This window comes from Emys orbicularis, chromosome 7 (genome assembly GCF_028017835.1).
Source record: "Emys orbicularis isolate rEmyOrb1 chromosome 7, rEmyOrb1.hap1, whole genome shotgun sequence".
NCBI classification, from domain to species: domain Eukaryota; kingdom Metazoa; phylum Chordata; order Testudines; family Emydidae; genus Emys; species Emys orbicularis.
In genome coordinates, this window is record NC_088689.1 from 103,352,714 (window position 1) to 103,378,256 (window position 25,543).

General features: G+C 39.3%; 1 protein-coding gene across 2 annotated transcripts in view; it reads left to right on the forward strand.

The window, feature by feature from the left end:
* The window catches only part of CACNA1D (calcium voltage-gated channel subunit alpha1 D), a 412,523-nt gene that overhangs the window by 78,935 nt on the left and 308,045 nt on the right, over nt 1-25,543 (forward strand). The window contains exons 2-3 of one of the 2 annotated variants that reach the window (XM_065407208.1): nt 344-662; nt 3,797-3,902. In XM_065407208.1, the coding sequence (XP_065263280.1) occupies nt 344-662; nt 3,797-3,902 (425 nt within the window). Of the gene's footprint in view, nt 1-343; nt 663-3,796; nt 3,903-25,543 lie in introns of those variants that run through there. The other variant, XM_065407209.1, reaches the window with a different exon arrangement.

Below are 25,543 nucleotides of genomic sequence, written 5' to 3' on the forward strand. Positions count from 1 at the left end.
ACACACACACACGATAGGATTTGTTAGATATAAATATGATGATGTGCAAGCTGTCATCCAATTTGGAAAACTCCAGTACAATGCTTCAAGTGGAGGAGTCAAGATGAACAGTGTTTCGTTGTCAGCACATATCTTGACAGTCCTATTTAGCTGACATTTATAATACCGATTCCTGTATCTTTCTTATGGTGGAAGGAGCCTACTATATATATATAAAATGTGTGTGTAAAAAGGAAACATCAGGAGTTATTTAAATAGCTCCATCCTTTTTATCTAGAATACTATGTTTATATTTGAATGTAAAAAAAAACTAAAACTAAATGACTTTTTTTTCCTTCTGCAGAGGCAAACTATGCAAGTAGTACCAGAATTCCTCTCCCTGGTGACGGACCAACTATTCAGTCAAACAGTTCAGCACCATCCAAGCAAACTGTTCTATCTTGGCAAGCTGCAATTGATGCTGCTAGACAAGCCAAGGCTGCCCAAACTATGAGCACCACCACAGCCCAACCTGTAGGATCTCTGTCCCAAAGAAAACGCCAGCAATATGCCAAGAGCAAAAAACAGGGTAATACATCTAACAGTCGGCCACCCCGTGCCCTTTTCTGTTTATCCCTCAATAACCCAATACGAAGAGCCTGCATTAGTCTAGTAGAATGGAAGTATCCTTTTGATGGAATTTTGTTTTTACTATTTGTTCTTTCAATATTCCAAATGTGTCAGAGAGATTGTCTAGGACAGCACAAAAAAACAATGAGGCCTTGGAACAGGAGCAGAATAGTTTTTAAATTATTTTGTTGTAAAGTTACATGGTATTGGATTTGAGGTTACATTTAGTATTTTATTTGTAATAAATAGCAGTCTCACAGTTTTACATTTTTAAAAATATGAAATTAATTTTCATATACATATGTGTGTAGGTAAAAAAAGTCATTGGTTTAAACAATGTATTGTAATGTTTTAGGTTTCAGGTTTTCTTTTACAGTTAAGAAATTGTATATTAAAATAATAGTGTTCCTGGCAGTGGAAGTATTTTTAACTGTTGGGGAGATAACACATGTTGATGCACTTATATGTACATGTGTAACCCATTGATGTTAATGGTAGTTACATACTTAAATCCCTGCTCATCAAAATGAGACTATATCCCTTAATCTGTCATCATTACATGGAATTTCATTTCCCTAATTAAAGTAAATATATGAAACAAATGTACAGAGAAAAGCAAGGTCACAGGTTTGGTATGTTTCCCAGCTATTTTGCCCCAGGAAAAAACACTCTCAAATCATTTTGTCCCTAGAGAATATTCTGGACATGCCCTTGTAAAAGATAGTTATATGGTTACATATTTATTTTTTTAAAATTAAATAAATTTCTTTGTCCCAGGCTGTCTGATGCATCCGTTGATCCAGATAGCCCCTTCCTTCCTCATCTGCCATGTGGAATTTTTACTCCTCTGTTGAAGCCAAGATAACATCTCCTATCCCCCCACCCGTACACGCACTTTTGTCTACTTCACATCCCTCCATCAAATCCCCAGGTTGCAAACATTATCATTCTGATGAAGGGAGACTTGATGGGACAAAACCTGTCAATGCTTCATTCTAATTGGCAGATAATTGCTTGAGTAATATGAAGTATTTCCTCTCCATAGGCTATTGCCCTATAGCTCTCCCAAGCCTGTTTGCCCAAGGAGCAAGAAGTGAAGCCTAGATCTTCTGCATGGCAATTTGCTACATTACTGCTAGGCCCAGTGAGCCAGATGCAGAAGTCCTTTCAAAATAATGTTTACCTAATGGAGAAGTAGGGAGACATTAGGAGCCAAGCTGCAGATTCACTCTGAGCACATACAAGTAGTCTGCAATACATGATTCATCTGAACTTTTAAGACATATCGACAGCCAAAACACATATTTGGATATGTTCCCTATATAGTTATAGATGAGAGAGCAGAACTGCTAGCATATATTCACAATGGCTTATATGTTTTGTTTTGGTTGTTTTTTCTTGGTTCAATGGTGGTGGGTTGGGGCTGGGATTTTAAAACTTCTTTTGAAGAGTTGAGAGTATGTATTTTTCATAAATCTCAAGTAACATTTTGAAACAGATAATATCATTTTGGCGGGAGTCCTGGGGAGGGGATGTAAAATTTTGGCCTGTCAACCTAGATAATTTCCCTTTAATAGCAAATGACTGTGCTAGCAAGTAGATTGTTAAATGCCAAAATAAATGTGTTACTTCAAACAGACCCTCCAGCTGAGAGCTGTTAATATAAAACATTTGGCAATGGCCAGTGCTACTCTCTTTTATAAAGATGTTCTTTGAGTTATTTTTTAAACATAATTTAATTACAAGTTAGAGTTAGTGGGCCAGATTCTGCTCTCCTTTACACTGGGATAAAGTGAGAGAAACTCCAGTGAGTTGGTCTCTCTCAGGCTGAGTAGAATAACGGAGAGCAGAATTTGGGCCCAGTAGCACTACATCATAAAACAAAGTTGTAATTTACTAAAATGCAAATTGATATAATCTACTCATTTCAGCTAGCAGGAAAATGCAGATTTAGATAGATGTATGTTCTTACTTTGTATGTTGAGATCTACTGTACATAAAAGAACAACCATTGATCTTAATGGGAGTTGGAAACATAAAGTCTGTTATTCAGGATGGATGAATTTTCTCCTGTGAAGAAAGCCAGCAAAATAGGGCTTAAGTGGTTTTAAGGTATGCCTAGTCCTTGTGCTGGCTCTCTGCATAGCATTAAATTTCATCCGCTGAGATTATGCCTCTAAGGCAATTAAGACCATTTTCAATATACTGCCCGTGATGCACATACAAAATTCCCATAGATAGAAATCAGTGAGAGTTGTGCATGGAGTTGAAGATAGTATATGTCTCTAAATAAATATAAGTGAAATATCTTGCTTCTCTTCCCAAATTCTGTGCACAGGCAGGGTAAATGAGCTGTGTGTGGGTGAACTTCAAAAGTTTTTTTTATTTCTTGGGGAAGAGGAATCGTGTTCCCAGTGGGAATGGGATTGGCTACCTGTTGTTGCTATTTCAGCTCTTGGACTAGGATAGTGATTGCAATTCTTGTATATCCTCTACATGGAAGTTGATAGCCACTGGGTCTATGTAATTGCAGAGCAAGTGACCGTGTCCCTATTCCATCCTGGCTCTGCTTATTTAAACCCTTATCTCCAAGCCCTGACTGAGGCAGACCTGATACAGAAGGCAGCAGTTACAGACGTGAGACAGGTGCAGAACCTTCCTGCATACTCATGCCACAGCTTTCCAGCCCTCACACTGCAAAACTGCTGAAGTTCTGTTTCACTGGGACCTTCCTTGTCCCCTACTACAATTTTTACCCTGTGTTGTTTATTCTCCCCTTGATGCATGTAATTTCCATTAAGGTTAATGGGAGGTGTATGTGCATAGATTTGTAAGTATACCATATAAGCCAATGGCCAACTTATTGATTTAATATTGTGTGATTAGATTTACATCTCAGAATTTAATATAAAATACTGTGTGGCAGAATGAATGTAGCTATGCTCCTTGTCATAAAAGAAAAGAGGGCATTTCAATGTCATTGTGATCGAAAACAATAGGGTATGGTGATATAATTGATGCTGAGGAAGAATTGGTTGTCAAAGTCATCACTCAAAAGATTGTAATGAAAAAATCAGACTTATTTTAAAAATAAAATGTGAGTGCAAGATGTAGAAATCAAAAGCAGAATGAGACTGGAGTTATGTATATATTCAAAATCCATATATTCCTTAACAAGATTTTTCAGACCATTTGACATATTTATACTACTGGCTATTTTTGCCAATTGTGTGGCCTTAGCTGTTTACATCCCATTCCCAGAAGATGATTCTAATTCAACTAATCATAACTTGGTAAGTATTCTTTGATTTCCTTTATAGATTTATGTTGGTTTATTATATACTTTGACAATTAACTGCTGATATTAGGGAGCAGTTGTCAGTATGAATAATAGCTTTAGTTAGAAAAAATGGCATTTAGTGATACTCTGTAACAAAACGTCTTTGAAATATTTCACTGCTTTGGTTGTCAATTTCAATGTGTGTTCTGTAGTATCTGCTGTAAAAAGAGAATTGACAAAAATTATAAAATTTTGGGACAATATATGTTGATGATAGTGTTGCATATAAAAGAATGTAATTTAATTTGTCTGTTACTGTTGTTTAGATTAAAATTACTTTGCTGTTTTTTTGCCATTTAGTTTTCTGAAATCAGTCCTCTTGAAGTCATACTGTGCTTCCTGGTATATTAGTTTCAAGTGTTTTCAGATCTTAATGCTAAATTCTTAGCCATATTTTAGGGTTTATATTAGTTGAGGGTTTTTCTTTATAATAAACTAGTCCAAGACAAGAATTTATACAATGAGCGTTGTTCTATAGTTGTTATATAATTAGAACACTGCCCTAGTGGAAAAAGATGAAATGTTGTAAGGGGGAGGTATTGTTTTAATGAAGACATTCTAAAGGAATGTTTATGTACTTTAAAGCTGAGTTTTAAAAAGAGACTGCTGTTGCTATAACAGAGATTTCTAACCTGGGTTGCAATGTGAAAAGTATCATGTACAGCAGAGTATATCTAGGATTAAAAATAATTTACTACAGTTGTGTTTTATTGTTTGTCATAAATCTATATTAATAATTTTTAAATTGCAATGTAATTGCAAGAATATATTTTATAATAGTATTTGTAATTCATATTGTATCCAGTATTAATATTGGATTGCATTGGACTAATTCCATTGTTTATATTGAATAGTACCTTTAACATTTATGATACATTTGAAAAGCTGGAAGAGTTCATAGGTCCTGACTGTGCGGTCTTTGCACACTCAAAATCCTCATGGGAGATTTGGGTGTGTAAAAAAACAAACAAACAAACCCAAACAATAGCAACAACACAGGATTGGACCCAAACTAATAAACAGATAATGTGGGATTATTTTTGTGTGGAAAATCTGGGTTAATGCATAGCCTTACATGAATGAAGACATTTGTTCAGGTTATAATTTGTAATCTTGTTTATTTTACTATAGATGATAATTCTTATACACTGACTCATTTTGTGCATTTTTTGTTTACCAAGGGTACAAGATTAAACAAATATAGACAATAAAAACACTGGCAAAAGGCAGACTAATTCAGGTCAATGTAAAGAACAATTTATGCAGCTGAATATCTGAGCCAATCAACAATCTGTTTTTTTTCTCTGAGAAATTCAGGGCGGAAATCTCCATAGCTGTCAATCCATCAGAAGGTCTCTGTTAATAACTAATTTCATAAAGCATCACATGAAAAGGGTAAAATATTTGTGTGTCAGAGGCTAATAATTTTATAGTTTGGTGGGTTTTTAAGCAATAGTTTTTCCAAAGCTGAACTCAAATCTTTCTGACCTAATTTTATAATGTGTTAACATTTAGGATTAAAGTGTGTGCTTATTCCTTTCTTGCTTTCCAGCTTTTTTAACTCATATAGCCATATTGTTTTAAGTAGAAATAAATTATAGTCTTTAATACAGAGATTCATATTCATTTTTTAGCATTTTAGAGAGGCTTTTTTTGGACTCCTTTAATATACATCAACAAATTCTACATCTTGATCACTCTCCTATTCACATTCTGCTCTGTGTTATATTGGTGTAAATTCTGAGTAACTCTAGAGCAGAATTTAATCTAGTGTTTTTATTTTGACAGCATTTTTTTGATACCGGGTCAGAGTAAGTCAGATAAAAGGGAAGGCACATATTTTATCTGTATTATATATATGAGCAAATAAAATAAATAGATTGGAATCAAAGTGGATTGGGTGTTTCCATGGTGGTGGCTGTACATCATGAAATGGGCTGACATGTCTTTTTCTGTGGAATCCTGCATCTATTGACTAAGTATAGCCCAGTATTGCCCAATTTCTCCTCTAAATGTGTGTGGAGGCAAAGTACAGGAGCTGCACGTAGGTATCTTCCTGGAAATCCTCTAGGCTCACACGAGAACCTATCATGAAGGGTGGCTACTGCCCATCAGCCCATTCCTGACCCTTGGACCCTGAACTCATTGATGTGAGATGTGGTATTATGGAAGAAGTAGAGCTTATGTTATAGAACTGTTATTGCTATAGAACTGTTATAGTCCTTCTTCAACTATGTCTGAATTCCACCAGCTTCTGTTCCTCTTTGCTCATGTTAGTCTGTGTTTGGTCAGTGGCTGTCCTAATATCTCATATGCTTTCAGATTATCTATAAACTTTAATTTATAAATGCAGTTAAAAACAAAATAAACAATTACACACATCACTAAAAAAAGCAGTCATTTAAAACGTAAGGAAATTGTAAAGGCGGAAATTTTATAGCTCTAAATTTGTATAATATTTTAAAATAGAGAACTGTGTTGTCAGCTGGTGTAAATCAGTGTTGCTCCATTGAGTAAAATGAATTGACACCAGCTCAGAATTTTGGCCATAATTGTTACATTTGCAATATTTATATACATAAAAATGTAAGCATATCAAACATATGCTTATGGTTATGAAGTTGAAAACCTAGATAGGGAGCACTGGTCGAGGATGGGGGAAACAGAGGTGGGGCAGTGGTCAATGGGGAACTGGAAAAGGAGTCTGTCCCAGATGAGCAGTAGGGCCTTGGGAGGATCTCCCATCCTGCACATCTTAGGAAGTACTCAGGAGAGGTGTTTTTCTCCTGCAAACTTTGGGAAATCTGCAGCAGAGCCTTCTATCCACTTTAGACATTCAGAATAGACGTTCTGTAATAGAAGAGCTCCCTTCCTGTGGCTTTCCAAGACCCAGTTGGGTGGTCCAGGAGACAAATTCTGAGAGTAAATCCTTGCTTATAGCTCAATCAGTGAAGTATTAGATCACACAACTGGCTGAGCTATTGGTGAGTCCCTTTGATGAAGAATGCTTTTTCAGTTCTCTATTGCTGACTTAACTTGCAAAAATATATTGTGCAACTCATTCTCCATTGAAAACAGTAAACAAAATCAATTATACATCACAATATTCATTATAAAATACATTTTATGACAAATTAATTTGATTACAAATATATGAAAGACATCACAGGGCAAATAGAAATGGATATGACTAACAGTATTAATGGCTCAAATATATGTACATTAATAAACTTTAAAAATAGCTCATGTCTTAGATTTTGGAAGTGAGTCAAGTGAGTCAATTTTCAACTCTCAAACTTCAGGAAGTTATTTTCTAGAGGGATTTGCATCATTTTTATTGTAACAATGCAGTAATTTAAGAAAAATTTAATATGGACAAGGCCTAAGGATGAGAGGGTTGTTCATTATCTGTGCACATTCAGTTACTTGTGTCTGCTGAGACAGCCATCAAAGGTGTCAGTGGTGGTGGTTATGGTTTTTGTGATATGGCCACCTGTCTACTATGAAATAAATTGTAAAGAACTAACACATTCAGTAAATCAAAAGGAAGAAGGGAAGGTTGTTGTGTAGTGTTAGAGGCTCTAAGCCCAGCACACTCCCCTTCTTGCTGTTGGGAATGGATAGCTCAGGTTCTTTCTCCTTACACTGTGGGGGAGTCCAATCTTATGTATCTCCTTGGTTGATAGATGTCTAGTAAACATAAATTTCCTGTCCATGGCTGCTGTGATGAGTTCAGTGTGCTCCTCTGTGTGTATTGCTCTCTTTATCCTCTCTTTTTCTTGTCTCCTGAGAGGGAAAGAGGAGGCTTTTGCCCTCTCTTCTCTTTCCCTAGCTATAGGGACTGGGAAGGCAGTATGACCATCTTCTTCCACTAGGGTTCTCTTGATGGTACTTCCTCTCCCTTTAGATATTGATACTTCACTGCCTACCAGGCCTGGAGGACATAGAAGAAAGAAGGGAGCAATGTGTTTCAGGCAAAGCAGGCAGTGGAGAATTAAATTGTCAGGTAGGGCTGTGCTTGGCTGCTCACCAATCTGACAGTCTTGCATTGAGCAGGTACATGCATGTTTGAGCCTTTTTTTGAAATTTTTTCCTTCCTCTGACTGAGCCGCTTTGATGTATGCCAGTGGGGGAAGTCTCCTCTACCTGAATGGAACAATGTGCTCATGCTTGTCTGAACTGCTTGAAATGTATTGCAGACCATTCTTACAATGACAAATGCTATTCTTGAAAACTAGTTATTGAACCAAATCATGAAGTCTTTGTTATGTTTTTAAATAATCCTCACTCAATGAAAACTCCCACTGACTGAGCAGAAACTGAAAACCTAACATTCAGTTTGGGCTCAGTTCTTCCAGTTGATACAAGAAATCCCTATTGACTTCTGTGGGAATCATTACTATCCTGTAGCAGGAACACTGGGCCGGTACATTCTGGGATGGACTATTTGAGCATAAGCTCACTACTCCAGTCAGACTTTTAAATGATTTCTTTCTCCTTCCCTCTGGTATTTCAGGTGCTTTGAGTCTTCCAAGTACCTGAATCAGCTCTTCTTTTAGCACTGTCTCCTGTCAGTGGCTGCTATGAGGCACTGTTTCTGGCCGGATGGATTTCCTCCCTGTATCTTTCTTTTGTTTCTTTCTTTTCTCTTCTCTTTTCAGTTTTGCTGCCCTTCTGTGTTATGCTATTTCCCTTCATGTCTCTTTCTTTGTGCTTACCACCCCAGTTCTTCTCTTCTTGATATCTGTTGTCTCTGCCCTATCACTTTCCTCTATTTTTCCTCTTCTTCCCCTTTGTTTGCCTTCTCCTCCTGTCTTCCTTGCTCTACCTCACTCAGTTTCTCTTCTTTTCTTTCCTCCTTCATACTACCCCACTGCATCATCTCCTTTTCCCCCTTCCTGCTTACCCCTGCTTTGTCTTCTCTCCCCACCTTGCGTTCCCCCTGTGGTATGGGAACTTTCCTTATCTTGCTTGGGCAGTGCTTCTCTCTGATTAGTGTGCTCTGCTTCTCACTCTGAAATGTGCTGGCAGGCTGGTGTAAATAAGTCTGCATTTTTGCCACTGTGCAGGGATTCCTATGAGGCTCTTCTTGTTGTTCTTTCCTAGGAATAAGATAGGAATAATAAACATGAACCTGTACTGAACCAGTCAATACTATGTACAAGGAATCTGGACTTTGCTTATGCTGGGCTGGATGACCCCTCCTGTGTTTAAACCACACACATTGTTTCATTGGTGGGATTGATGTCTCCAGGGAATAGGCTGTGAGGCTCAATCAAGAATCTCAAGGATTGTTAGGACTTCACATGGACTATAGCAGATCACCAAGTGCTAGAGCCATCTGCACAGAGGCCCTCGTATGTGTTCATTAACTCTATGTCCCTGGCAGCTCTGGCCACAGCTGCCTCTGGGGATCCTCTTAAAAGGAGGGGGCTCTACAGGAAAGATAATGCCTCCCCAGCCTGTGTTGCTTTTTTGGGAGAATCCCCATTAGGACTGAAGAAAGGACAGCATACACCCCCTGTCTTGCAATGCTCTTGGCACAGCCAGTCATACCCCCAGCCTGCCCATCCCTGCCACCCTAACAGGGCTGGAGGAGCCAGAGTGGATGACACTGCCATGGAAATGGCTCAGTCACCTTCCTATTGTTTGTGTGAGAGAAAGGAGGTCCCCTCCTTGGGCAGATCTAGGAGGCACAGTCAGTCCCCCATAGGCAAGCCCATTCCACTAGTGTGATGTTGAAATGTCAACTACACAGTACATTCCAGGGCACTGTTTTGGAATGCAGAAGACTACACTTTGTAGACCTAATCGAACTTGTGACCAAGAGGTGTCAGTCCTGGATCCCAATAGGACCAAGAGGTTCCATAGCCATATCTCATTAGTAATCTCACAAGTCATTCAATCCCCGGGCCGCATGATAAATTAATATACTCATTGAAAAATACATTTACCTTGCACCAGTTTATTGAACTCCTATATCCACAATGAACTTCTAATAAAAGTCTGAAACTAATCAGTATATACCATTATTAATTTTTAAAGCATTCTTGTAAAAAAAGCCTCTGAAGATGCATTTGTTTAATGGCTAAATTTTTCTGTTATTTTTAAGAATTGAACACCACATATTTATTGTCTTTACTATACTTGTCCTTTTGGTTCAAAGGTCTCTGTGCTCTACCCCACCCTCATCTGCCTGTGCTCCAGATCATATACATTTTTTATCTTTTTGTTTCAATATGTCCCACATTCAGATTCTCAGTTCAAGCACACTCTTTAGAGTTAGTGCAATCTATAGCATAAAAGCCAGACAACTACTCAGTATGCAGGAAAGGCAAGGATTGATTGGATTCTACTGGAAATAGTATCAGCTACTTAGCAAACAGATAAACATGTCAGAGAAATTAAAACTTTATTTATTGTATCTAATCCTTCAATAACTTTTTAGCCAAAGTGTAAAATACAGGTAGTGTAGTTGTTGACTAATGCTCTTTTTAATAAAGAAAAATCTCAATATGTTTAAGTTGAAAAAGCATTCAAAATATAAGATATAATTGTACCTGATATGCCACCTGAAATTCAATATCAATGACAATTAAAGTAAGTGAAAATGTATTTATAGCTTACTCTATGAACACAAAAGGGTTTGAGAGAAAGTAAGTAGTTTAGTTTTGAAAACCAAATGATGGGAAATGTCTTTTTTTCCTTTAAAAACAAGCTTAATGTCAAGTAGGCTTTGAAATCTCTCCTCATTACTTTTTTTGTGTGTGGTTGAGATAATTTTGATAAGTTTTTTGTTGTGGTTATCTTTTCAGTGCATTGATTACTCTGTCATCTTTTCTGACATAAGCAAAACATGCAATAGCTGTTTGACTGACAGAGCAACCTGACTTCCTTTTCTAAAAGCAATGGTAAAAATGCCATTTGATAGTTATAAACAGGGACAATATGCATCAGTAAGTAACCTTTTGCAAAGCTGTAAGGACTCCTCAGTAGGAGGCATTTCTGCAAGGGGACTATTTTAAAAAAAAGTTTGATGTGTACGTAGTTTAATGTGCATGCATTATGTAAAATATATATAACCCAAGATTATCAAATCATTTTACAGAACATATGCAAACAATGTAATTTGTCAATTTACCAGCCAATGTTAATGCAGGTAAACCTGACATAAACACTAGTTCATATAGCTTTACTCCCTGAGAAAACAGTGATTTCAATTGCTGCATAAACAAAATGTTCTTAAACTGTGGTTCTGAAGCATTTCCCCACCCCAGAGGTTTTTGTAAACTGGAGAATTCTATCACATTCCCATTTGCCTATGTCATGTTAAGATTGGATTGCAATTTATTCAGTATGGGGCTACTCTGTAAAACCTCTCCAAAACTTGAGTTGGTGCCGAACATGGCTATCTATTTGTTAAAGAATGTTTCTTGCAAGGAGCACATTACACTCAAGTTCAGTGATCAGCACTAGATTGAAATATTTTCCAGGTGCAACAGAGAGTGCCGTGTTTATTAAAACCTTGTATAGCTGGTATCTGGTGTGGGATTTTCATAAGCATTCAGTATTGGTCTAACTCTGCTCCTACTGAATTCAGTGGATGGTTTTTCCAGTGACTTCCAGGAGAGCAGAGTTAAGCGAGTGATGAGTTTTTCTGAAAATCCTACCCCATGTTACCTCAGAAATTCATTATGTGATAATGAGGTAGTTGAGGTTGCTTAATTTATTTATTTAATGCCACATAGTATCCATATCAACAGTGCTTAGGTCCTGTGCATTTATTATTAAAAATATAAAAATCGTTAGCTCAAAACTCACAAATAGTTCTACCCTTCACCTAACCTAAGGCAAACTAACCAAAAACAAATTAAAAAAATCAGAATAGAAACAAAAACACAGTAATATTGAACTCAGAGATGATTGAGCCTAAAAGCTTTGCAGCATCAGCTGAAATTCATGCTGCTTGGGCTCTGATGGACAGTCAAGGCAAGCAAGTGTAACACTGACAAACTCTGGTCATCATTGAACGTGGGGCCTCTGGAGCTTAGTGCATGGGCCTCTACCACATGAGCTAAAATCCAACTGGCTTTTAGCTAAGGATGTAGAGCAGGCTCATTTAGCTCTCTCTAAGTGGTCTCAGTGCCACTAGATGGGACAGAACACCACGCCCAGGAGGTCTGTGGGTTACACAAGCTCCAAATGCGAGTGCTTTCAGCTGAGTATGCCTTGCCACTGACTTCCTAAACTAAAGCAATGTAGCTAGCTCCAGATACCAACAGTGGAAATGACCTCAACTCTTGGGGCATGAAATAGAAAAGGAAGAGGTTTCACAACTACTGAGGGTCAAACCAGATAGTGTTTTAAAGATTGCCACTAATGCCTTGGATTGCACCTGGAACTGAATAGGAAGTCAGCTAGTGCATTGTACAGATCATAGGTGTCCTGTTTTCATGTTAACTCATCCCACACATAAGACAGGTTCCTGGGTTCTGCACAGATGAGGCTTGAGGAGGCTTCCCAAGAGTAGAACCAAATAGAGTGTGTTGTAGTAATCCAGCTTGGATGATCTAATTGCTGTATGACTTGGCTTCCATAACATAGACAATTTTTATAATGGAAATGTTACTGAAAATAAATGAAATATTCCCCAAAACACATTTTATTGTTACCAGAGGGGAAATTTATTTTACTAGCTAAAGAAAGAGGGAGATCTTTCCTCTATTCAATAGATAACGTTGAATAAGGGTAGTTAAGGAACACTATGGAGTAGTGCAATGGGAGGAAGGATGGTCCAGTGGGTAAAGTGTTAGCTTGGGACTTGAGGACTCAATTCCTTGCTTTGCTATAGTCTTCCTGTGTGACCTTGGACAAGTCACTTAGCCTCTCCCCCATTTGTAATATGGGGATAATAGTATTTCCCTACCTCTGAGAGGTGGTGTGAGGATAAACACATTAAAGATCTTGATGTGCTCAGATACCACGGTAATGGGACCATGTAAGTATCTTAGATAGATGTACAGTATGAGCTCTTTAAACTTAACTGACTGCTTCTGATATTGCTCTTAGTGAGAAGGGTTTGGCTGGTTGGGTGCTGAACCCCACAAATTCAGCATTCAGTGCATTATCAGAGGCTTCATTTCAGTTTTTCAAGATGCAAAATGTTTTGGCAGCAAATTTTGGTGAAGTGAAAATGACTGGTAGTGGCAATATAAAAACAGAAGGAACAGCCACAGTTCCCATAGTGACCCAGCAACAACAGTGACATCTAGGTAAACAGCAGCAGGCAAGTAAATTTGGGGGAATTAATGTTAGAAGTCTCAGAAGACGCAGTCAGCTTTCATACGGTGTTTACTCTGCATTTGAAATGTTAATCCAGTACTTGCTACTCTGCAGGATGAAAGCCCCAGAATGTGTAGTGGGGAGTTTAGCCACTTGCCTAGACAGGCGCTATGCCCAGGAAGCCAGAACAGACATCTCTGGCCATTGGCAGTCAACATTCCATTCAGCAGAAATTGGCATTTCGGTTAACAAAAATAGCATGTTGTTTTGGGTGTTTGCAAATATGCTCAAGCGAACTGTCCAACTGGTTGGGAATGGTACCACAGAAGGCTGTTTCAGCAAGACCACATGACACACAGATGACAATTGGTATTTATAGAAGCCCTTGTGGCAATAATACTATTGATCTGACAAAATCATTTTACATATGTATTAGGTTACTTTATTCTCTTAACATATACAATCTCAAACAGATGAGTGTGATTTCAAATCCTTGGTCCTTACTCATAGGAACATAAGAGTGGCCATACTGGGTCAGATCAATGATCCATCTAGCCCGGTATCCTGTCTCTGAGAGTGGCCAGTGCCAGGTGCGTCACAGGGAATGAACAGAACCGAGTAACATCATGTCGTCCAGTCTCAGGTTCTGGGGGTCTCGGACAGCAGAACTCACCACAAGCAGCAGTTTTGCTTGTTGAAGCCCTGTTGACAATGTTTCTCTCCCCAGTGGGATCTTCAGAGAGGAGACTCCCCTTGAAGGCAACAAACTCTTCAGGAGCTTGCCAGCCTTAGGAAATCATTTAAGAACTTACTGAGTGGAGCTTTCTGACAGATCTTAGGTTGTGGCAATAGTCCTGAAGATCACTCTACTGGATGGTCCATACAGCGGTGACATAATTGTGTCTCCATACAGGAACTCATGGGATGGCTGAACAGGCCAAACCCTAGTTACCAGTGGAACTTCAGGGATTCCGAAAACAGGATTAGATCAGTCAGCCAAACATACACATGACTAACCAAAAGCACAGTCCGTTTTGCCTGAATAAGGCATTTGTCTTAGTAAAGACTTAGATCCTGATTTAGCATTTTGTGATGGATGGATTGCGGACTACTCCAGTGAGACTCAACATGGTTGTAGCAGTCTGTCTATGTACTACACAGTGCAGGTTCAAAACCTAAATAGCATTTGGACATGTGTGAATAGTTGGGGGAATGAAAGATTCATTATCATCTCCTTTTTCCAACATTAAAGTGGGTAGGGTGAGATTATGAGCAGAATCCATCCATGTCTGTTTTGAGCTGCCATTTGAGCCTGGTGAGGTGTCATCTGGGTAGTATTATATATTGTGTTATACCACTGTCTCCTGGGATGTCCACAGCTTCTCTCTCCATGCACTCTTCCATAGAGAACAATTTTAGGCAATCGGTATAGGGTCATTGTATCAACATGGGCAAACCATTGTGGTTGACGCCTTTTGATTATTCTAGTCACGCACTGTCATTTCTTAGCCTGTTTAGCCTTGTCATACCTAGGATATGATGCAGGCACCTCAGTTCAAATAGTTTGCAGCTTTTGCGCCAGACGCTTTGTTAGTCCCAAGTTTCAGAACCATAAAGTAATGCGGGTACAATGGGCAATATATATAATCTAATTTTAGCTGTCATGGACATTGATTTAAGGTTCGAAATACTGTCTTTTTATTCAGACCCACAAGCATTCTTTTGGCAGTAGTTAACTACTTATTGATGTCATCGTAGATCACAGTGGAGCCCAGTACTGGGACATAAATGCCTAAGTCTAAGGGTTAGGTGCTGAAGTACCTTTGTGGATCTTGGTCATAGTCTCATATTTGTGTTCCTAATTGACAAGGTCGGTGTACTAATATGAAGGTCATTCCTCTCCACATGCTAGTGGCCTGAGTCTCTGTTGCCCTGCATCTTCTGTCATCATATATACTTGCGCAAATATGTGTAAAAACACTATTTCAGGCTGTGGGACGAGTGGAAAATTCACATTTAGGAATGTTTTACACCCACTTTGCACAGATGTTATTGACAGCACCTAATCTGCAAGACAATGGAGAATCAGTCCCCAGGTGTTCCAGTCATGGAATAAATAGGGTATTGTGTCTGCTGGCTTCAGTTCATGTCCTTTAAAAACTCTGCATACCCACTATATTTTAATCACTCAGATGAACTTGTTAGTCTAGCATGGATCTGAATATTAAGGAGTATAGGCATCTAGCATCTTTTTTTGCCAAATTTTTAAACATAAAATATATCTGATTCACACTGTTAATGAGGCTGTTTCAGAAGGCAACAGAAAGAGCACAACAGCTAGGAAGGCTAATAGAGACCGAGTTTGGAAGAGCAACTACAGAGAAACACTAGTTTTGATGTTCTTAAGTATCTTGCTTTAAGAGATAATCAAGGAAGGTCACTTGCAAATTAGCTGCCATGGGATTAACTTAATCCATTTTTGAAGCAAAGATATATCTGTCTTGGATTGTTCTGCCTTGAATGTACTTTGTTGAGTTCCAGGACAAATATATTGCATAAAGATTAACAGGTGATTCTGACGGCCTGTCACTAGCTGGTGTGTTGTGAATGAAGCAGATCTTTTGTAGGGTTAAATAATATGTGATGCAGGCACTTCAGATTTGCCTTTTCTAAACTTTATGCAAGAGATGAGGAAACAAAATATGAATGTTAGTAGATGGCCTCTGGGCAGATTAGTCACTAGGAACAAGTTAAGAAAATGATAGGTGTTAGGTTGGTCTGAGGATATGTGGGAGGACATGAATGATAAAGAGATGGATTAAGGCATCTCTATCTTCGCTTAAAGACTCCTATACAATAGTTGTTTTAATGGTTAAATAAGTGCTAGTTTCTGTAGGTTGCTAAGGATGCAGCAATCATCTTCAAAAGCATCTGCAAATATGTACAAATGTGTTTAATGCTAAGGAATACTGTTACAAATGCAACAAATATTATTGTCTATTTTGTATATGTGTGTCTGTGCACTTTGAAAAACTCTCTATATTTAGCCTATATCAGTGGTCCCCAGCGTAGTGGCGCCCACCGGGGCATTTATGTGCGCCCACCTACTGACAAGGGAGTGCTTCCGCCGGACAACTCGCCGCCGAGGAGCGCGGCCGCCAGACAACCAGCCGCCGAAATGCCACCGACAAGCGGCAACGCCAAGAAGCATCGCTGTCGAAATGCCGTTGCTTCTCAGCAGCATTTCGGCGGCAACACTTCTTGATGACACCCGTTCTAGGCAGCGACGCTTCTTGATGACGCCGCTTCTCGGCGGCATTTCAGCAGCTGGTCGTCCGGCGCCCGCGATGCTCTTCTGGGAACATGAATATGCTATTGTAACAGAAAGGTTGGGGACCACTGGCCTATATAGATGGTTTCTTGGGGCAAGGTGGTGACACTGAAGAATTGATCAGTGGCCCATGCATCAGAAGCCATTTACATGACCAATGCAGCATACTTTATGGATGGCAAGATTTTGCTTTTACAAATGCTAATCTAAATTCCCTCTCTTTATTTTTTAATAACACAGTATCTTTGTTTCTGTTTGCATGCTGTAACTTGCAAAAGTAGTAACTGTGAAAAGTGCTCTTGATTGTGTCTCCAGTTTTGCTTTTACAGCAGAATAAGGCAGATTTAGTACTCAGAGTCAAAAGGAATTTGAATTCCCTTCAATAAGGAACAATTATGTTTTATATCATGACAATTCATTGCTTGGATTTGGGTTTTTTATACTTTTCCCAAGATTAATATTTAAAAATTTAAGCTCTAGTTATAAATTAAGGAGGAGTGAGAAACAGTCATGTGTGTCCAAGTGCATGCTAGAGGATAATATGGATAAAATCTAGTTATTAGACCAGATAATCAGGGGTTATAGATATGTAAGGAACATTTTTCAGTATAAACTCTTTCCTTATACACGCAGGAAAAAAAAAAAGGAAAAAAGAAAGAAAGAAAGAAAGAAAGAAAAAAGAAATGGTCTAAATCCATACAAATATTTTTAACTAAAGAGGTGAAGATAGTAAAAAAAAAAATCAGTTGTGTGTGGCCATTTTACAGCATGTATATGAAAATATAAATTTTTGTATTTTTGTCTTGATTTTTTTTATCATTATGAAATTTCAAACAATTGATTGTTAAGGGACAAGGTCTGGCCCTTGATTATACAGGCGTAAGGGTTATGTAAGCCATTAACTACCACATCAAGTAGCTCCGACAGGGTGTCCAATCTTCAACAGGTTGGTCTAGGTCCTCATTGAAATGAGCTCTCTCCATTCTAGGTGTCACTTTGCTTTTCATCTCTCTGTCCTGTGCTGAGGTCAGGGAGACTACCAAGCCCTGAGTCTTCTGTGACACCTATGGAGGTATCATGGGGGGTGGGGAGAGAGAGAGCCAGGAGTGGAGTTTTTGAACTGGAGTCCCCATCCCTCCAAAATACCCGTTATCTGTTGGGGAGTGGTGAGGTGTGGCTTGCCTTGTTGGGGGTGTGTGTGTGTGGATTTTTCTTTGTATGGATTCCGTCCCTCACCCAATTGACTATCCTAATATTTCCTAAGGTGAGCATGGCCTCTTGATTGGCCCAATCTGTTCTCACTCAGTGTCACGGAGTCCCCGGGCGATGCTCTGGAACTGCTCCCCACAAAGCCAGTCAGGACTTTGGGGAGCCTCCTCTCCCTCGGAGCAGACTGTCTTCAGGGCAAGAAGCTCACACGTCTTCACCTCCTGGGTCTCTCCTAGAAGCATTCAGCATATGCCCCTCCGTGCGCTTCCCACAGCGAGTCTGCCCAGGCGGGGTCCTGGGGAAGCCAGAGGGTCCTGCACACACCCTCACTTCGCAGTCAGACGTGACTCTTAGCCAGCCAGTAAAACAGAGATTTATTAGATGACAGGAACTCGGTCTAAAACAGAGCTTGTAGGTACAAAGAACCGGACCCCTCAGCCGGATCCATCCTGGGGTCCTGCGAGCCAGACACCCCAGTCTTCTGCCCTCACTCCTAGTCCCCAGCCAGCTCCAAACTGAAACCCCCTCCAGCCCCTCCTTCTCTGGGCTTTGTCTCTTTCCCGGGCCAGGAGGTCACCTGATCTCTTTGTTCACCTTTAGCTATTTCCTTGCAGGGGGGAAGGGCCCTGGCCATTTGTTGCCAGGGAAACAGAGTGTCAGTGATTTATGCACGCTGGCCTTTATCCCACCACCTAGAGACTTAAGAAATGCATAGGGGAAACTGAGGCACCCACACAGTATTCAGAGGAAACATTAAGAACAGTCCCACTTCGTCACACTCAGTTAAGGAGATTTGTCTGGCCTCTCCACTGCAAAGTCAGGGAGGCAGTGTGCCTATTTCATATCTTTGCTAAGTCATTTCCCAGGACCAATGGAGAAGCTGTGTACTCCCTTTGGGTAGGAGTTAGCATATTTTGGGCTCACATTTGCCTTGAGTAGGAGTTTCCTCCTCATTGAACAAATAGTACTCAGTGTATCAGACAGCACCAGCTGGGGTCAGCACTGAGTAGGGAGCAGAACTAAGGGTTGGCCCTAAAATTGCAGCTATACTTACGTTGTAAATTATATGAAACCTTCTGAATATGTGGAGAAGGGGCAACCAAAAGGGAAACTTCAGGGTGCAAGACTTGCTTTCTTATCCTGCTTTCTCCAAAATCTGTGGGATTATATTCCATTATATTTACTGTATCCAAGCCACAGAGGTGGGGCATTCAGGGCAGAATTTAGATGGCTGTAGGCCATGTATTTAGCATAGACACTCTATGGACCCATAACACTGCAAACCCTCCCTCAGTCTAATTTGCTTCTATGCCTGATGCATGTTATGTATTTTGGGGTGCAGTGAGTGCAAGAAACCCAATAGTGAACATTAATTTGATCACATGCATTTTTAGGTTTATGGTGAAATATTTTTTTACTAAAAATGAAAAAGTGAGAGTCTTAAGCATGTGTCTTGACTTTTGGAGTGATGTAATATGATTCAAAGGGCTTTATCTGTTTTGAGACACATTCTCTTTTGAAGGGGTCAAGGTTCTGTACATGTATGCACATTGCAGATGAAGTTGCATTAGTTAAAAGAGGCTTTCAGAATCTTTAACATTTTAACAATGTACCAGCTTATCAGTGATTTAAAATTTCTGAACGCTTCACAAGAAATGGGGTTTTACAGCCTTGTCAGCTCAGAAGTGAAGAGCAAATTCCATAAAATGTGCGAAGAAATATTAAAGAATGTCAAAGTGTGACGTACAAAAAATAGCTCTTGAACTGAAAATTGTGTCTTAAATTAAACTGATCGACCATCCTCACAATAAAATGCTAATTAACCTTTGCATATTTGTGGTGCCTTACATGTAAGCTCCTAACTGCCACACAGCTCCTGAAGAGTTTGACCAATCCTCATTAGTGTGGTCCAGTGCTTTACAGATTGTAATGAATTAAGTGTCGCAATACCCTCCAAAATGGAGCAGGATATAGATGTCTGAAGAGTTTCTTACCCTTTTTAAGGCAAGCCAAAAATATGAACATAGTATCTTGAGCTTGGCTTTCTAGATAATTCAAGTGTTTTTCTTGTTTTCATATTCCTAAAATAAGCCTATTGGCATTTAATTTTTGACTTTGCCTTCTTGTAGAGTTGGTGACTAGCATACTTTGTTCCTTCCAGGTCTTTATTTCCATCTTCAGTATGAATCCATCTTAGCTTCTAGGACCTTATATTAATGGTATTAGTGTATACATTAAGTTAAAAACTTTAAAAAAAAAAATCAAGATTGACACAGTGTCATCCAAAACTAAAGACTTACCCCCCTTCCTCTTGAAAAACTTCATTCTTTCCTATCTCACCCTCTGCAAAAGGCTGGGAGAATAGATAAGCCTTGCGGCATGCCCTAAATATCAACAAATTCAGCCTCTGGCAGATAAAAGGAGAAAAACTTTCAGTGTTGAGAGCTGTTTACCAAGAATGCCTGGCTCCAACTCCTAGAAAAATGGATTCAGGCACTGTCAAGCTGAACCTTCTGGTTGATCTCAAGTGACTAGCTATAATACAAAGAAAGAGGGGTTTGGAATTGTACAGAGGAACTAATCCATAAATGGCTTAATCAATCAAAACCAACCCTTAATTTTCTCCTGGAGCTGAGTGGAAACCGGTGCAGACTTTGGAACACAGATGTGATGTGCTCCCACTGGAAAGCACTGCTAAGCAAGAATTAAATTCACCCTTGTGCAGAAGGCCACCACAAGGCCAGCACATCTCTTAAGTCCCAGATCAGCCTTTAAAATAGGGCTTAGGTGTTGCATTAGCCTTGTACTGGAGGTCTGCACAAAGATGAATTTAATCCTGTGTAAGTAGCGATATGATCAAGAGTTCATCAGTTGTATATTACTTTTTTGTAATATGCTAGTTAAATGTTTCATGTCTCCCTCTAGTGGTGATCTACACAGATAATTGAAGGTTACTACTGCTACCCACTAACCAAATTACTGCTTTAGTGTAAGTCATAGTGGTCTGTACTTTGGAAAAAAGGTCCCAAGGACTATTCGAATTGATAACAATGCATTATACTGATTATACAAAAGTTGGTTTAGAAAATCTGAATGATTTCAGTCTTGGGGAGTACTATTGAACTCTAGTTTATTAAACTGCATCTTTTTGCTGCCATACTTGTTCTGGGGATCCCAACCTCTTTATTATGATGTGGTTTTGATGATAAAGTTGTGTTCATACCTTAACTTGTAAAGTAGAGCCAAATGCTTGCTAAATGTGTTCTTAAACTGTCTGTCAAAATGGTTGAACTTTGAAACATTTTGTTCTTTTTGGATAACACCTATTTTTCTTCTGATATTAATATAATTAGATTTTTTAAAGTTTTCAATCATGAAAACTATGGGTTTGATCCGAAACCCATTGAAGTCAATGGAAAGAGTCCCATTGATTTCATTAGTAGTTGGATCAAGATCTATAAGCCATCAGTAGGTGTGATAATGTAACATTGGGTTGAGAAATTGATACCTGCATCTTTTGAACTATGTACATATCAAGTAGAGTATAAAGGATTAGTTAATTATTTTAGTTCAGAGCCACAACACATAATCTGATATACCTAGCAACCATAGTAAAGAAATTCAGACTACATAGTTTGCAATGCATCACTTGAAATAATTGTAAGAAAATTAGAGGAGTGCTTTGGCATTCTCTGTTCAAAGGACTAAATCTGGTTTATGTTCTGCTGTCCTAACTGTGCATAGTTACTTGAGACCTTTTCAGCTTGGACACACACACATCTTCAAAAGGGTAGAATCAAGCACTTGATGTTAGTTATGCTATTTTAAAATACTGTTTACATCAGCTTAAAATAGAGCATTGTGTTTGTACTGAGCTGTTGCTTTGTAGTCTGCTTGCAACATTGTTTTTATGGAAACTCTAAAAGTAGTCATGACTCTAAAAAGGGCAAAAAAGTTATTTTTAAAAATACTTTGAGAAATTTAAACTCTGTAATTAGTAGGTGAATCTAAGTGTCAAGATTTTTCTTTTAATTTTGATGGTTTGCCAAAGTGAATTTGGTGTTGCTGGAAGGAAATACAGGAATGATAAACTTCACTGTTAAATAAAAACCTTCCTTTATACAAATGTATTTTAAATATATATGAATAACCATACAAAATATTCCTAATATTCATCTACAGAAATTACATATAAAATGATGTTTTCAAGTACTTTAGGCCTAAAATGCAATGTTTAAAATCATAGATTATTAGGGACCTCAGAAGTCCAACCCCCTGCTCAAAGCAGGATCAATCCCCAACTAAATCCCCAAATGGCCCCCTCAAGGATTGAACTCATAACCCTGGGTTTAGCAGGCCAACACTCAAACCACTGAGCTATCCCTCCCCCCAGGGAGGGTTCTTATTCTATTTTATTATTTTGGCAATCATATAATTTAAAACTGAACAGTTGACCAAACTATTTTTTTCTAAGTTTTAGGGGTGGAGTGAAATCTAAATCCCAGATCGATTCACTGACGAAAAACTTCATTAATGCAGAATTAAGGTTGCCTAATAGTATCTTGTGCCCTTCTATAATGTCAAGTTAAGCAAAACTGAAACCTCTGAAAACCTGGAGATAAAGACTTAAGGTGTTTCAAACTTAAACTTCAGAAAATCAGGAAACAGAGTTAAGGTACATAGCACTGCGGGCTTAACTTTGCTCCCCCCTGGTCCCATCCAGAGCCCCTCTGCCTGCCCCTTCCCATGTGTATGATCAAAGGAAAGAGGTGCATGTGTATCTTGAGATATCCAGTATGCCTCATTCCAGCTATGAGTTCTGTAGGTTTGCCAATGGTGTTGCACTGAGGTCTACATGCCATGTGGATTGTCAGCAGGGAGGTGAAATATGAGTGTTCTGTGGGTTTAATGATGGGTAAGTGAAAGTATAGGTTTAGATGGCATCCTGTGTGCAAGTGTGAAGGCTTTGTAAAGAGGATGAAGAGGTTGTAAAATTAATTAGATGTGTTGTTGTTTATGTGGCTAGTGTTTGAGCGTAGGGCAGGTATAGGTAATTGCTGTTCAGTACAGCTCCCATAAATATAAGTTTTGCATTAGCAAAGAGAAGGCATTTAGACTCTAAGCCTATAGTAGTCACCTGCCAATACTATTCCCTGAGTGTTCTATACCATCTGCAAAGGCAGAGTGTATGTGTTTTATGGGTGTACTGGTATTGCTCAAGGAAGCCACAGTTAGGGTTGTGTTGGCATGTACCTTAACTTTGTATTCCCTGGTTTTCAGAGGTTTGAGTTTTGCTAAACTCAATATTCTGGAAGGACATGAGATACCACTGGGCAACTTTAACTCTGCATTGACAAAGGTTTTGTCAGTGAATTTTCTAGTGTTTTTAACAGAAGAGAAATGTTTTTGTAGGTGTTAGTGTTCATTTAGGCAGTTGCAGTTATCTCGTAGGGATGCAGCTGATGGGCTACTGTGGCTACCTAAAGGCATAGGATACTACGTAATTCCTAAGTGATCCTTCCCCTTCCTGTACATTTTGTTATAGTGGAATGGTGATAATGGTCATTCTCTGAAATGTTTGGCTGGTGGAGTTGCTTCAGGGTGAGAAATCACAGACATGCTCTACGTCCCAAAATCTTGATAGTTTTATTCCATGTTGGTTACAGTAACTTTAAGATCGTGAGAGAAGACTGGTGTGTGTCTCTCCTTCTCCATCCCCATCCCCCTGCTCCCCACAACAAACAGCCACCCTGCCAACATTTAAGGATAACTCTCCCCTTCCCATTCCATCCCACGAAGCCATTAGTTTGCAACAAGTTTCTCTTTTCTGTCTGGTGCCTTCTGCTGTTCTGTATTTACAGCACAGGCAGCAGCTTACTGGAGGGTTGCATGCTTCCTTTGTTAGGTAGCCCAAGTTGTACACTGAGCTGGGCACTGCATCCCCACTATGCCTCCAGCCTCTGCTTCAGACAGGCCTCCTGAGCCATACCGCTTGCCTCTCCAATTCCCTCCCCATCTAAGCCGATCCCCTTCATCCCACTCCAGCCTGCTCCCAGCCCCACATGTTGGTGGCATGTACCTGAACTTTCCCCCCTGGTTTTCAGAGTTTGAAATTTGCATTACTTTCAGGGTTCCTGAGATGCTAGCTCAGTCTTTCCCCCTCCTCATAATCCCCCCTCTCCTCACTGCAGTCTCTAATCCCTTCTCCTCTATTCCTCCCCACTCCTCCACCCCACCTGTCCCCTCACTGCTCTGCAGTCTCCCAAACCCAAACCCCCAAGCACTGTGCAGCAAGCATACACATATGTAAATCATTTTCTTTTTGAAAATAGTTTGAGCCCCTTCTGAATTGGCTTCTGTACTCATATTACATTTTCCAGGAACAAACAAACAAAAAATCTTGACAGAGGCAGATAGTAACAACATGTCTACAGATCTTTTTCTGATTTCTGCCAATGGTAGGGTTACACTGCCTGGACGTAGCTCAGGTTCAATGGCCAGGCTGGCTGGAAATCTTCTTACAGGTAATTCTGCACATGCACTTTCAATATGATTGGCTCCTGAGTGTTTATTTCATACTATCCAGGAAAGCTAAACTCTTTCAATATTAAATATATTTATGTATATATTTCAATATAAACATTTTCAATATTTCTCCCCCAAAGGGGCAGTGGGTGCCATATACTAGCTGAGATAAATATCGAACATCTGAGATCGGTTGGGATATGATGAGAGTCATGGTTTGAGCCCCAAGTATGTGCAAAAAAAAAATATTGGCTGAATCTGTTGACTTCAAGAAATACTGTTTTTTGGGGGGGGTCTGTATCTCAGGAATCCCTTGATCAAATAACCCCAAATTTGGAACACTCTTCTTCTCCAGGCCCTACATGATGCACAGCAAATTTCAAGTAAGCATGCATATTTTAGAGTACTTAGGGTATGCTGGAGTTGGAAGGTGTAACTTCCAGCTCGATTAGACATACCTGCTAAAGATAAAAGAACAGGAGTACTTGTGGTACTTTAGAGACTAACAAATTTATTAGAGCATAAGCTTTCGTGGGCTACAGCCCACTTCTTCGGATGCATAGAATGGAACATATATTGAGGAGATATATATACACACATACAGAGAGCATGAACAGGTGGGAGTTGTCTTACCAACTCTGAGAGGCCAATTAAGTAAGTGGAAAAAAAACTTTTGAAGTGATAATCAAGCTAGCCCAATACAGACAGTTTGATAAGAAGTGTGAGAATACTTACAAGGGGAGATAGATTCAATGTTAAATGTAGCCATGGTGGCCTGAGTGGTGGGAGACCCTAACCACCTGAGTATGTGCATAGGGTCTCAGATGGGATTGTATGTGGGGCAGGTATCCTGTCCTGCTGCTTGTGCCGCTGTGGTTACACTTCTACTTTTAGTGTGCTAGCTTGATCAGAACTAGCACAGACATATCTATTTGAGCTGGAAATTACACCTCCCAGCTCCTGTATAGACATACGCTTAGATATGTCAACATTTAAACAGGAAGGCCTCCACCTTAATTACAGTAGTGCTGGCACTTTGCTTTGACATGTATTTTAGTCTGACCCTTTCTGAAGCAAAAGTCCAATTGAAATCAATGTGATTTTTCTTGGGATACGCAGGATCAGACCCTTTTGTTGTCAGATTCCATCCAGGAGCAAACTGCATGGCAGAGGTAAGTCTGTGAAAATAGTATGTGAAATGATATTCACAGATCCTGAATTATTGTTTCACCAAAAGTATGGCTATA